Genomic DNA, 12,204 nt, shown 5'->3' with positions numbered 1-12,204 from the left:
ATTACAGCTTTTCTCGATTGCTTTGACCTGCTTAAACAACTAGGATCTACTTGGTCTTCATTAATACCTTTTTTTGCACAGAAGACGTGCAAATGTGTTCACACATTTCCATTGGGTTCACACATTTGTCACAACCTTTTGCAAAACAGGTAACACAGATGTCAATCAAAGACTCCAAACTCTATTAAACAAAAGGAAAATATCTATTCACAAGTGGTAGAGATTCCTTGCATAAGTCTGAATCTCTGATACACCTGTGTGAAATTCCTTTGCACAATTATCCAATCAGCAATCATTCATTATCCATAAGAGATACCATGTCTGTTCTGTGTTGCTGTTTTTTAAGTATGGATCTAAGGCACATTTAGAGAAAGTACTGTATTGCCTACTTGGTGAAGAAAACAGTACAAAACATGTTTACTGTAGGTCTATATCGATGAAAAATTACAATGAAATGTGTCTTGTCTAGGTGATTACTGTAGGTCTTACATGTCAATGACAGTTACATCTTGGGAGGAATGAATACAACTATTTTTTATTCAGTACATTTTGTCTTTTCACAATTTTTTTCTGATACCAGAAAAATGAGAAATAAATGGAACAGACATAGCAAAAATGCTAATTTTGAGAACTATATTTTGCATTCTGTTGTTCAGTGTGTAATGATTGATTGAAATCACACAGTGATTTGACTACAGGGTGTGTTGTTTGAAGGCAAAATGTGCTTTTGCTGCATGGTTTAAGTGTTTTGAGAAAGTAACAGCCTTTTGCAAACAAAATGTGACATTTTGCTAGAGTGCACACACTACATAACACAATGCAAAACACTGTTCTCAAAATGAGGAGTTTCAACCTTCATTTTTGCTGTCTGTGCCATTTCTTTTTCATTTTTGAATAAAAATGAATTGCATTCCTTCCTCCCAAGATGCAACTGCCATTGACATGTAAGACCTACAGTAAGCACAAGACAAGACAAATTTCATTGAACTACAACTTTTTATTGAAATAGACCTATAAACACCTAGACATTTCAGCTTTTGTACTGTTTTCTTCACCAAATAGCCAATACAGTACTTTCTGTAAATATGCCTTAGATCCATACTTGCTAATAGCAAGCAAGCATGGTATCTCTTATGGATTATGATTGATTGCTAATTGAAGAATTGGAAAGGAGATTCACACATTGACATGACAAGTCCATTAGTTTGCAAGCAATATTTACTGTATTAGCTGTGAACATGTTTTCCATTTGTTTCACAGACTTAATCCAATGGAGTATGGAGTCTGTATGAGAACTGTGTTATATGATTTGAAAAAGGATGTGAAATATGAGTTAAACCAATGACAATGTGTTAAATCATTTGCAAGAGATGACTTCTGCTCTAAGAAGGTGAAGATCAAGATCAAGTGGATCCCAGTTCCATTAAATGCATCAAAGCAATCGAGAAAAACTGTAAAGCGACCGAGAAAAACTGTCATAAATGACTGTCTGCGGACAGTACATGATATTATGTGAGTGAGTGAGTGGTTAAGTAAATGAATAAATGATTGAATGACTGACTGACTGCATAAACGAATTAATGAAGAAATAGATGTGAGTGAATGAATTAATTAATGAACGCACTTTTGCACTTTCTGGGTGGATGTCTTGAGCCCAGTGGCCTTCACATGTCTGTAAACAAAACACCCAAGATGGACGCCCGCCATATTTCATACTGGTTCAGAAAGCACCAGTGAGACTGACCTCTGCCTCTGCTTCTCTCCAGAACCGTGTACTGGACAGACTGGAACCGCGAGGCCCCGAAGATCGAGGGCGCCTCTGTGGACGGGCAGAACAGAAAGGTTCTCGTCCAGGAGGGCATCGGGCTGCCCAACGCTCTGACCTTTAACCCCGCCAGCCATCAGGTGTGCTGGGGAGATGCAGGTATGCAGCACTCCGACACTGACAAAAGCCACAGGATCCAGGTGTTTTACAGTGCCTTACTGTTGCCTGCCTGGTTATTAGTATAGTTAACTCTGGGGCAGAACTGCCATGGACTGGGGGTTGAAAACTGGGGGTCTCTCTAACATTCAATGGTGGTTGTTTAGGAAATGCACCCTAGATCAGGGAATGATTGAGGGTTGATCTGTAACACATTAGTGACTTAGTGACATAGGCTCACTAAGTCACCAAGGGCCCTCGTTTGAATAATGGGCAAACTACAGATTCTTAAGCCTAATCAAAGCGTGTTAAATAACTAGGCAAAATCAGTTTGCAATGGGCAAGACCTTAACCACAAGCACTGGTCAGTCAGCTCAATGCTCCCCCATGCCACAAGTTAGAGATCATGCATGAGAACTTTGCTTGTTGATGGACTCTGCCCGCCTTTTAAATAAGCAGACTGCAACAGCAGTTGTCAAGTTGCTGTTTGTGTTTGTGTCTTTGTAGTCTGCTGCTGTCTCTGATGTAACACATCTCACATCTCAGGTACGAAGCGGCTGGAGTGTATATCTCCTGATGGAACGGGCCGTCAGGTGATCCACAGCGGCCTCAACTACCCCTTCGCCATGGTCTTTCACGCCAACCACTTCTACTACACGGACTGGAGAAGGTGGGGTCCTGTGCCATGCCAACAACACTTGCGTTTGTGTAGTGCTTTTCAAGACACCCAAAAGCGCTTCACAGTGAAGGGGTTACCTCCCAAATGTCTTATCCACTATTTTAATATCTCATAGGGACCTATCTTTCTGATACTACAGAGCTCAGGTTGTACACGGGCCTATGTGTACTACTTGTAGAGCTTATCATCAAGTATTGCATGAAGCCATCAGGCAAATGATTTTGTTCATCCTTGTGACAAAGTGCCTCCTCTTATACCGTATAACTGGATTAAAAAATCTCACCAGCTTCCTCTTTTTCATTAGTCTGTAGTCTGGCTTGTCTGACAAACACACTGTTGTGATTTCTTTTGCAGGGACGCCATCATTGGCATGAGTAGAGGCACCAGCCAGTTCACAGACGACTACCTGCCGGAGCAGAGGTCACACCTGTACGGAATCGCTCTCGCGTCGCCGAACTGTCTATAAGGTAAGTCACAACCTGTCTATCGGTCAATTTCCTTTCTAAGTGAGGTCCTGTCAGTGTCATTTCTAACGAGGCCATCAGGCCCTAAAGAGCTCAATCATTTTTCAGTCTATGAAGCAATTTTGTCTGATTGGTGTAAAGCTTGTTTTTAGAGTGAACCACATTTTTAGGAGATTAAATGAACATCATATTAACATCTGTTCAACAGATTTCTGGACAGTTTCGTTTACGATAAGAGGTTTTTGCGAAATCTCCTCCTTGAAGGTTTGTGGGCCAGTCCTTCAATATTCCTTCAAAATGAGCAGGTAGAAGAGAGGGGTGTCATTTCATCACACCTGTAGAAATCACCTGTAATGCAGAAATGACAGAGAGGCTTAGAAAGAAACACCTCGCACACAAACCCGTCAACTACAAGGCTTGTTCCAGGGAAAAGTAGAAGCCACCTAGGGCCAAATCACTGTACTTCAGACCAAGGTGACGAAATCTCGCCACTCCTCACGGCGACATCAAAGCCTCGCATAACCACGGAAACCAGAGACATGTGGCCCTAAGATCAGAGCGCGTGTTTGTGTATCCGCACACGAGGGGCAGCCTATTGGCTCAGGATGGGGGTGAAACAGAGGAGGAGAGGAAGAAAAAACCCCAGAAAGAACGAGATGGAGAGGGTTGCATGTCAGAGGGGATCAGGCCGTCTTAAAAGGGTTTCCGAGCAGCTTGTGTTGCCCTAACGCGGCCATTATTTGTGTTTCAGGGAGAGGGGTAATGACAGAGGCCGAGCTGCATGGTGCTATTTTTGGGCGAGTCGTGAAGCGCTCGCTCTGTGGGAACTCCTCCAAGGCTTCTGGTGTGCGCCACTCGAGGCGGGAAGGCCCGAGGCCGTCGTTCCAGCCTCGACGTCCACCGACGCCACAACACCACCAGGGAGAACGATTCACAAACGGGGAAGTGACCTACGTTTTTGTTTATTTTTCCAAATAAAGTTTTTTTGTAAATTTGTTTTATACCTCACCTCATTCTACTGTATGTTTGTATTTTTGTTGTTGTTTAAAAATGAAGCCAAAGAAACTTGGAAATCACTCTTTGTGCAACACGTCCTGGTATTTTGAGTGTGTGCGAGCCAACCTGCAGTGTTTGAGTATTCAGTGCACTAGGAGGAATTAGTATTTCACATGCTTAATTGAACTTAGTCAAAAGTGTTTTTTTACCCCCCTGTTCATGTTAAAAAAATACTTTTTTATCTTTTGTAAAATGTGATATTTATAACAATAAAATGTGACCAGGGACTTCTTTAAAAAGGTGTGTAAGTTTCTGTGGGCTCAGTTACTGTGGTCAGTTGTATATCTCTAGGTGTATAATAATATTATACACCTCGCCGAGTAGCCAAGCCAAGTAGCAGTCTTCATAGAGGGGAAGCAGGAGAGATATTATACACCTAGATATACAACTGACTAGTGGGGAAGCCGGAGAGATATCTCCAGCTTCCCCACTGTAGTCAGTTGTATATCTAGGTGTATAATATCTCTCCTGCTTCCCCTCTATGAAGACTGCTACTTGGCTAGACTGATGGCGTTGGTTGGAAGGCGTTTATCCTCATTGGCTCAGCCAGAGTAGCGGTGTGAAAAACAGCAGAAAAACAACAATATGCATTAAATCACACTGCTCAACCAATAAGGAGCCCTGTAGGGCCACACTGCTCAACCAATAAGGAGCCCTGTAGGGCCACACTGCTCTACCAATAAGGAGCCCTGTAGGGCCACACTGCTCAACCAATAAGGAGCCCTGTAGGGCCACACTGCTCAACCAATAAGGAGCCCTGTAGGGCCACACTGCTCTACCAATAAGGAGCCCTGTAGGGCCACACTGCTCAACCAATAAGGAGCCCTGTAACACTGCTCTACCAATAAGAGCCCTGTAGGGCCACACTGCTCAACCAATAAGGAGCCCTGTAGGGCCACACTGCTCTACCAATAAGGAGCCCTGTAGGGCCACACTGCTCTACCAATAAGGAGCCCTGTAGGGCCACACTGCTCAACCAATAAGGAGCCCTGTAGGGCCACACTGCTCAACCAATAATGACCCCTGTAGGGCCACACGATACAGGCAAAATAACTACTGGCGATTTTTCTGAAATATTACAGTTGCGATAAGATTTTTCAACGTCAATAAATTGATTCACTTTACTATTCCAAATCTATTTTTAAGTTGTGCCTACACCCCTCACACACACACACACACACACACACACACCTCTTGTGACAAATGTGTTGTCATTGCCTCACAGAGGAACACTACAAAAACAAAAAACAAGACACACACAACGTGCATTTCCTCAGACATTTCATATCTGTTTTCTGCATGTCATTACCATTCACAGCGTTTAACGAGGACATTCAGAAGAAAAAGGCCAAATTAAAACCAAACGGGAAGGAGAGGCTGTGAGGGATGCCGCGCAAATCCCACTTTACGACCATTGTTCAGCACTTTGAAACAGAAAAATTACACTCCAGAAACAGTCTTTTGATACAGTGTGGGTTGAAAATAAAAAAGCAAGTGCATGGTCCTCCATGGCTTGGTGTTCTCATTGGGGCCTGTCCGTAGTCTCCTAAACTCTTCTTTGAGCATGTGGGGGTGTTGAAGGGGGAGAGAAGGATGTGGATCCAAGAGGCTGGTCATCTGCCAACCTTCCCCAGGCGGTGGTCTGTTTTGGGGTCTGCGATGATGGCCTGCACAGCCACGATGGCCTCGTTGATCCGCGTCTGCAGCTCACGCAGCTCCTCGATGTGCAGCAGGCGCAGGATCTGAGCTGCTTCGTTCAGGGAGGCATCTAGACACGGAAAGGAGGAATTAGGACTCTACATCAATGAACTAAAACCCACCATGTGGCGCATGGTTGCATTGCTCATGGTAGTAAATAAGCAAATTCAGGTCCTTAAATAAGCTTTAGTTCATTTTTGCTTACTGCCTATACAAGACTATAAAAGTACTATTAAGCTCTAGTACTCTAAGCGATGCCATGCGTTTTTAGGTTAAAACATTTTGTCACTTACTGCAAACATCACCTAACCAACCGCTAGCTGTCTGTGTCCTGAATACACTGTAAAAAAAATGCAATCTCCATGGACAGCCCAGGCTCCAAAAACGGCAACAAAAACAACCTGGGCAAACCTAGCCCATAAAAGCATAAACTGTTCCAGCAAATCACAGACGAGATCTGCGTTTAGGAGAGTTTTAATTGCACGGGAGCAGCACAGAAGGGAGGGGGAGGAAGTAGCGAGCTAGCTTGCTCTCTGTTTTGTTTGAAAGTCAACAGAAGCGACGTTACCCAGCATCGCTTAGAGCACCTTTAATATGTGGTATATGATTATCTGCCCATTGACGTGTGGTATATGATGATGATCTGCCCATTGACGTGTGGTATATGATGATGATCTGCCCATTGACATGTGGTATATGATGATCTGCCCATTGACATGTGGTATATGATGATCTGCTCATTGACATGTGGTATATGATGATCTGCCCATTGACATTAAGCGGCCCCTCACTATGACCTCCACAGCCTCAGTAGGCAATAGAACAGCGCAGTTATAGACCCCTTCCATCTGTTCCTAAAGGGTTTCCGGATGAAGCGTTCAAAACCAACGCAGATACTTTGAAATTAAAATGAATCGGACTTTAGATTAATGCTCCACAAAAGCTCAGCGTTGTTTTCTGTGCCAAGGGAAATGTCTTAGGAACGCACTTGTTTGTTTATGTTATGTTTATAAAAGGGTAAATCGTGTGTGTGTGTATGAATCAGGCACTTACCCCCTGTGTCAAAGCCAAGGATATGCTTATCCAGTGCAACAGGTAAGCCCTTCCAAAAAAAAAACAAGACACACAAACGAGTTACAAATGGACCAATAATGGCATGCAAGCACCACAATAACCATAACAAGTGTAACTAACAAACTCTGAGCACATGTGAAAATGAGGAGTAGAGACAAGAGCACTCAGCTCTCACTTGCCTCTTTTGACTGGTTTGCTTTCGCGATGCACTCAGGAGTCAGTCGCTCTTGAATGAGAATCCTTATAGCCTGCAACAACACACAAACGAGTTCATGAGCATCACTCACTGAAGATCTGGGAATGTCCAATGTGTTCTTGTGTTTCTTTAATAACCAATACACTGAGTGCCTCAGACACCTAGCGGTGACTCTCTGAGCCCTCTGGTCATGTAACTACACTCACCTTCAGCATCACTAAATAGTCGTCATGACGCTGGATCTGAAGGAGATTGGACAGGGCAGTGACACCAGCTTTGAAGTCAGGGTTGTTGACTAGGGTGACAAAAAGAAGCTGACAGAATGAATAATACGACAAGAAAATGAAAGTGTATAGTACTTCACTGGCATGATCAAAACATAATTAAATTCCCCAGTCCTAGTCCTTATGATTCTGAAGTGTGACAGGGAGATGAAAGGAGAACTCTGCCTTTAGTGGACAATACACTTATGGCCACTTATGTCTCAGTTATTCATCAATCAAAGACTGATTGAGAGTATCAGCACATGAGAGACATCTCCATAGATTCCCACGCATCCTTTCTCGTATTGTTAACCAGACAATGTCATGGAGGTTGAGTTCTAGGTATTTTATTTCTGTGCGAGTTCCAGGAATTCTATTTCTGGGGGGGGAACAGCCCTTGATGTCGGGAGGGTCGGTGAACTCCAACTCCCAGCAGCCTCTCTGTTCTGGGCAGCTTGAAGTGGGTGAACAGTCATTCCGGCGGTCAAGACAGACTTGGTTTTTGGGGGAAGCCACTTCAGTGTGTGTTCTGGCTTTTTTTTAATCAACCACTTCCATCAGAAAACACTGAGGCTGTGGGGAGGGGGCGTTGTGGGGGCTGAGACAGGAAATACAACATACAGAGGAAAATGGGTTGGGGAGTGGCAGAGAAAGAGAGAGACAAAGAGGGAGAGAGCACATGAAGGAGAGATACATAGAGAGAGGGAGAGAAACAAGAGAGAAAGACAGATGGAGAGAGATGTGGAGGGATGGAGAAAGAGGAGAAGGGAGAGAGAGAAAGAGAGAGAGAAAAAGAGAGAGAGATAGAGAGAGAGAGAGCCCACTCACTGTCCAAGTTGATAAGCGGATCTATGGGCTTCTGGGTGTTATTGGTTGCTGCAAGAGGGGGGCAGTTCCTGTACTTCTCCACTGTGACGGGGGCATAAGATCAGACCACCACATTAGTAAGCAAAGTTATTATATCATCTACAATGTACAGTCATCCCATAAGTTCTTACACCTATATGCATTTAGATAAATGCCAGAAGCTGGTTTATGTTTAAATGTTCTGGTCTAACAGCTTAATGTTGCCGGCTTTAATAATGTATGACTGAGATGCCAAATGTCAGAGCCTCTGCCAAATATGTGACACGTGAGCTATCTAGTGGTGAAAATATATATTGCAACATGAGTGTCAAAAAAGTCTTTGCCAGCTCTGGAGAAAAGCCAGCCATGTATTCAAGATGTAGGCTAATCAAATCCATTTGTGCAAAAGATTAGCATCATTTGCACTGCCCATCATAAATCATTAATGAAAAACAAATAATAAACAACCAAAAGAAGAATTAGCATAACACACCATTATCACCATACTCCAGTCGGACACCAAGGCCAAGCAACCAGTCCACACACTCCGGTCTCTCCTGGACACTAAATGGACAACTCACATCTTGAAGATACTAAAGGGCCGAGGAAAACAGGGGGATGTTTAGTTTTTCAACACGACATACAGGAAAGCTGAAAAAGAACTTAGAGGAGTTAGAGTGGTATTTGTTTTAGAGGTTTGGTGTAAGATAAGAGCAGAGAACAGGGATCATAGTTCCAAAAGTTTGGACAGCTATGACCATATGACCATAAAGACATGCATGACAAATAATGTCCTGCTATTGAACTCCGATAAAACAGAAGTCATTGTTTTAGGTCCTAAAAAGATTAGGGATATCCTATCCTCAGCACAGATCTTCGACTATCCTCATCCACAAGTGTTAAAAATCTAGGAGTTACAATTGACCAAGACCTATCACTAAATAATCACATAAAACAGATTACCAAAACTTCATTTTATCATTTAAGGAACATTTCAAAGATAAGGAAGTCTTTATCCTTACCAGACGCTGAGAAATTAATCCATGCTTTTGTCACCTCAAGGATTGATTATTGCAATGCTCTATACGCTGGCTGCAATAACACCTGTCTAAAGAGCCTACAGCTTATACAAAATGCAGCTGCTCGCACACTTACTAGAACTAAAAAATATGAACATATTTCCCCTATCCTGGCATCCCTACACTGGCTGCCTGTTAAAAGTCGCATTGACTTCAAAATATTACTTCTAACATAAAAAGCCATTAATGGCCAGACACCAGAACATATTAAAGACCTCCTAGTCCCATATAACCCACCCAGACCGCTACAATCACAGAATACTGGCCTTCTTGTAATTCCAAGAATCTCAAAAACTACAGTAGGAGGCAGAGCTTTCAGCTATCGCGCACCCCTCCTCTGGAATAATCTTCCTTCCTCAATTCGACTAGCAGACACCCTCCCTATTTTAAGTCTAGACTTAAAACATACCTCTTTACTGCCTCCCATAGTTAGGTATGGTGCAGTGTGGAACTTCACCCACCTCAGGGATTTTTGGAATGGACCACCCTGCTGAGTCCTTGTGTGACTGGCCCCCCTAGTCATGCGTGTGATGGTGGTCACTGACCATAGCTGCGCTGGTGTTCACTACCCCTCACCATGCCTTAGTTATGTTGCTATAGCATAGTGCTGTCATGGACTTTTCATGTGCCACTGCATAACCCCCTCTCCCCTTCTCTCTCTCTCTCTCTCAACTCTCCCTCTCTTGCCTATTCTCACTATGGTATACTGTAACAATATGTAGTACCACTGATTACTTATTGACATTAACCATTTTGATTTTCAGTAAAACTAACCCACTCTACATCTCTCTTTCTTCCCCCTTAGCTCACATGTGAGGTATATCATCACCAGCCATCTGTGTGCTTGGCCCTCATCTCACCTGAAGTCCCACCCCTATGACTGCCCTATCATCGCCTACTACTGTCCCCCTACCTGGATTCCTGGCCCGTACAGCCTAGCAACTCATCACCCGCCTATGACAACTCTGCCCGGATTCCTGGCCCGTACTGCCGACCCACCTCAGGCCCTTTGACCACTACTATTCCCCTGGACAATTCCAACGCTGGACTATTTGAATTTTCTGACACTAAATTAGGATTAATGCATTATCATACCGGATATGTAATCATCCCACCTCTTGTAACTTTCACCTCAGGTGGCTTTAAACACCATGTCCTATTCTCTACACCTGACTATCATATGCATTGTCATTTATACTGTCCTGTACTGACCCTGGGCAGATGGGTCAGGCCCTTGGGTCGTGGATCTGCTTGAGGTTTCTTCCTACATGCATCTCCAATTCTAGGGAGTTTTTCCCCTGTTACCCTGTTACTCTGTTACTCATGGGCCTTCTTTTCTTTTATTTCCCTTCTCTGATTGGCTACACTCTGTAAAGCGCCATGATACATGTGTAATGTTTTGGCCTATTTTTTACAGTCTATGGTTTTGGTGCTCTATAAGCACAATTGAAATTGCATTTACTTAGCACTGGGGACCTTCTGAACACCTAAAGTCCACTCCCCATGGAGAGGATGCTTATATTCATTTATTCAAATATTCATCTGTTCAACTGACTATTCAGCACAAAATCAAGTAACAATGCTGTATTGGGACAGTGAATCCCAACCTAGGGAAAAACAACTTGTCCTTTTATGGTCCGAAAGACTGACTGCATACTGTAGCGTCGGTGGATGTACATGTCTAACGTTGAATGAGTGTCTCCCAGAATGCAGTGCGAGTGAATGCTAGAATGTGTAATGTCTGTTATTAGTTGTAGTTACGTTTACCATGTTGTGTATTTGTTAGCGTGTTAGTCTCTTTGGTTGTACCTCATGTGTTTATCCCCGTGTTGATGTGTGTAGTAAACCCTTATTGTGTGTTACATGTGCGGCTGAGACTACCCCTGTGTTGCCCTATGTAGTTATCCTAGTTGTCTGTATACGTATGAGTCTTCCTGTTCCAATAAATGGCTGTCCTAGCCAAAGGTGAATCTTGTCTGAGGGTGAGATCGCTACATTACCTTACTGGGCCATTGATTCAGTGAGTGTGTGTTGTGTGTGTATCTATGCCAGAACAACTCACCTTTTCAAAGGCTTTGGGCCACTCAGAGCTAGGGATGTTGCGCAGGTTACCTCGGTCTTCAATCTTATAATGCCTTATCTTTTGATCTTCTAGCCACACTATGAAATTCCTGAATTCCGTTTCATCTGCAGACAGTCAAAGATGTGAAGGCAATGTTGAAACGTATTATATTAAACAAAAGTAGTTATTGAAAATCTCTAATTCTGTCACTAAAGTTTACTTCAAGTAAAAAAAACTCGACTAAGGAAGCAAGTCAGCGTGCATCACAGTGTCCCTGAAATGATGAAAGGATAGTGAACCTGATGACCTATTCAGCAAGGGATCACAGGACTGCCTGATCACACCAGATCCCTGGCAGCTGGATAGCTCAGCTCACGGGAAAAGACTGGGCACTTCGACAAGTGAGGTGGCTAGTACTGGACACACTGGCTAGTGTGTCTTTAATGCTGATGAAATATTTCAGCGATATCGGTTATACACACCCATATTTAACAAACCCATACACTCCAGTGCATTGATCTACGATGATTAACGAACAAAATCGTGTAATATTTTCAACATAAATGACAAGTTAGGTAACAAGCCAGCTAACTAACTAACGTTAGCTAGCTCTGCTAACTGGACAGAACACCACGTCAGCTCCTAGAGAGTAACTCTTACCTTTACAGTCAAAGCCAGAGGGGTTGTGGTAATCCAGTGCAGTAAGCTTTCTTTTAAACATTTTAACACAGATAAATCCTTGTGCAATTGTAATATTAGTTGTCGGGCTGCCGCTAACGTCTGTCGCCTTCTAGGTAGGTCTGGCGAAAGCACAGGAGCTGAGAAATGGTCGCGCATCTATGACGTATTTTGACAGCGCCTTCTTC

General features: G+C 43.3%; 2 protein-coding genes across 2 annotated transcripts in view; one reads left to right on the top strand and one right to left on the bottom strand.

Annotated features, from left to right (window-relative positions):
• The window catches only part of nid2a (nidogen 2a (osteonidogen)), a 54,668-nt gene extending 50,315 nt beyond the window's left edge, over positions 1-4,353 (top strand). Inside the window, 4 exon segments of the mRNA XM_048258750.1 lie at positions 1,767-1,924; positions 2,468-2,591; positions 2,955-3,067; positions 3,816-4,353. Coding sequence (XP_048114707.1) covers positions 1,767-1,924; positions 2,468-2,591; positions 2,955-3,066 — 394 coding nt within the window. The 3' untranslated portion in view covers position 3,067; positions 3,816-4,353.
• A 1,299-nt stretch (positions 4,354-5,652) lies between these two features.
• rtraf (RNA transcription, translation and transport factor) lies at positions 5,653-12,167 on the bottom strand. Its single transcript, XM_048250202.1, has 8 exons — positions 11,999-12,167; positions 11,339-11,463; positions 8,691-8,790; positions 8,180-8,260; positions 7,295-7,383; positions 7,072-7,140; positions 6,872-6,920; positions 5,653-5,888 (listed from the first exon to the last, which is right to left on the bottom strand). Exons 1-8 carry the CDS (start codon positions 12,057-12,059, stop codon positions 5,734-5,736), a joined length of 729 nt encoding a protein of 242 aa, XP_048106159.1. The 5' UTR covers positions 12,060-12,167; the 3' UTR covers positions 5,653-5,733.
• Positions 12,168-12,204: the final 37 nt, after the last annotated feature.

Source organism: Alosa alosa, chromosome 1 (assembly GCF_017589495.1).
Source record: "Alosa alosa isolate M-15738 ecotype Scorff River chromosome 1, AALO_Geno_1.1, whole genome shotgun sequence".
Taxonomy (NCBI): domain Eukaryota; kingdom Metazoa; phylum Chordata; class Actinopteri; order Clupeiformes; family Clupeidae; genus Alosa; species Alosa alosa.
Note: the sequence above shows the minus strand (reverse complement) of the source record. Positions and strands in the feature narration are given on the sequence as shown.

Bases quoted from the DNA above. Each gene is read 5' to 3' on its own strand.
- rtraf (XM_048250202.1), bottom strand. From the start codon at position 12,059: ATGTTTAAAAGAAAGCTTACTGCACTGGATTACCACAACCCCTCTGGC. The intron at 8,261-8,690 runs GTGTGTTATGCT...CCCCCGTCACAG, and splicing joins ACTGGAGTATGGTGATAATG to TGGAGAAGTACAGGAACTGC. The intron at 7,141-7,294 runs GTGAGTGTAGTT...GTGTTGTTGCAG, and splicing joins ACTATTTAGTGATGCTGAAG to GCTATAAGGATTCTCATTCA.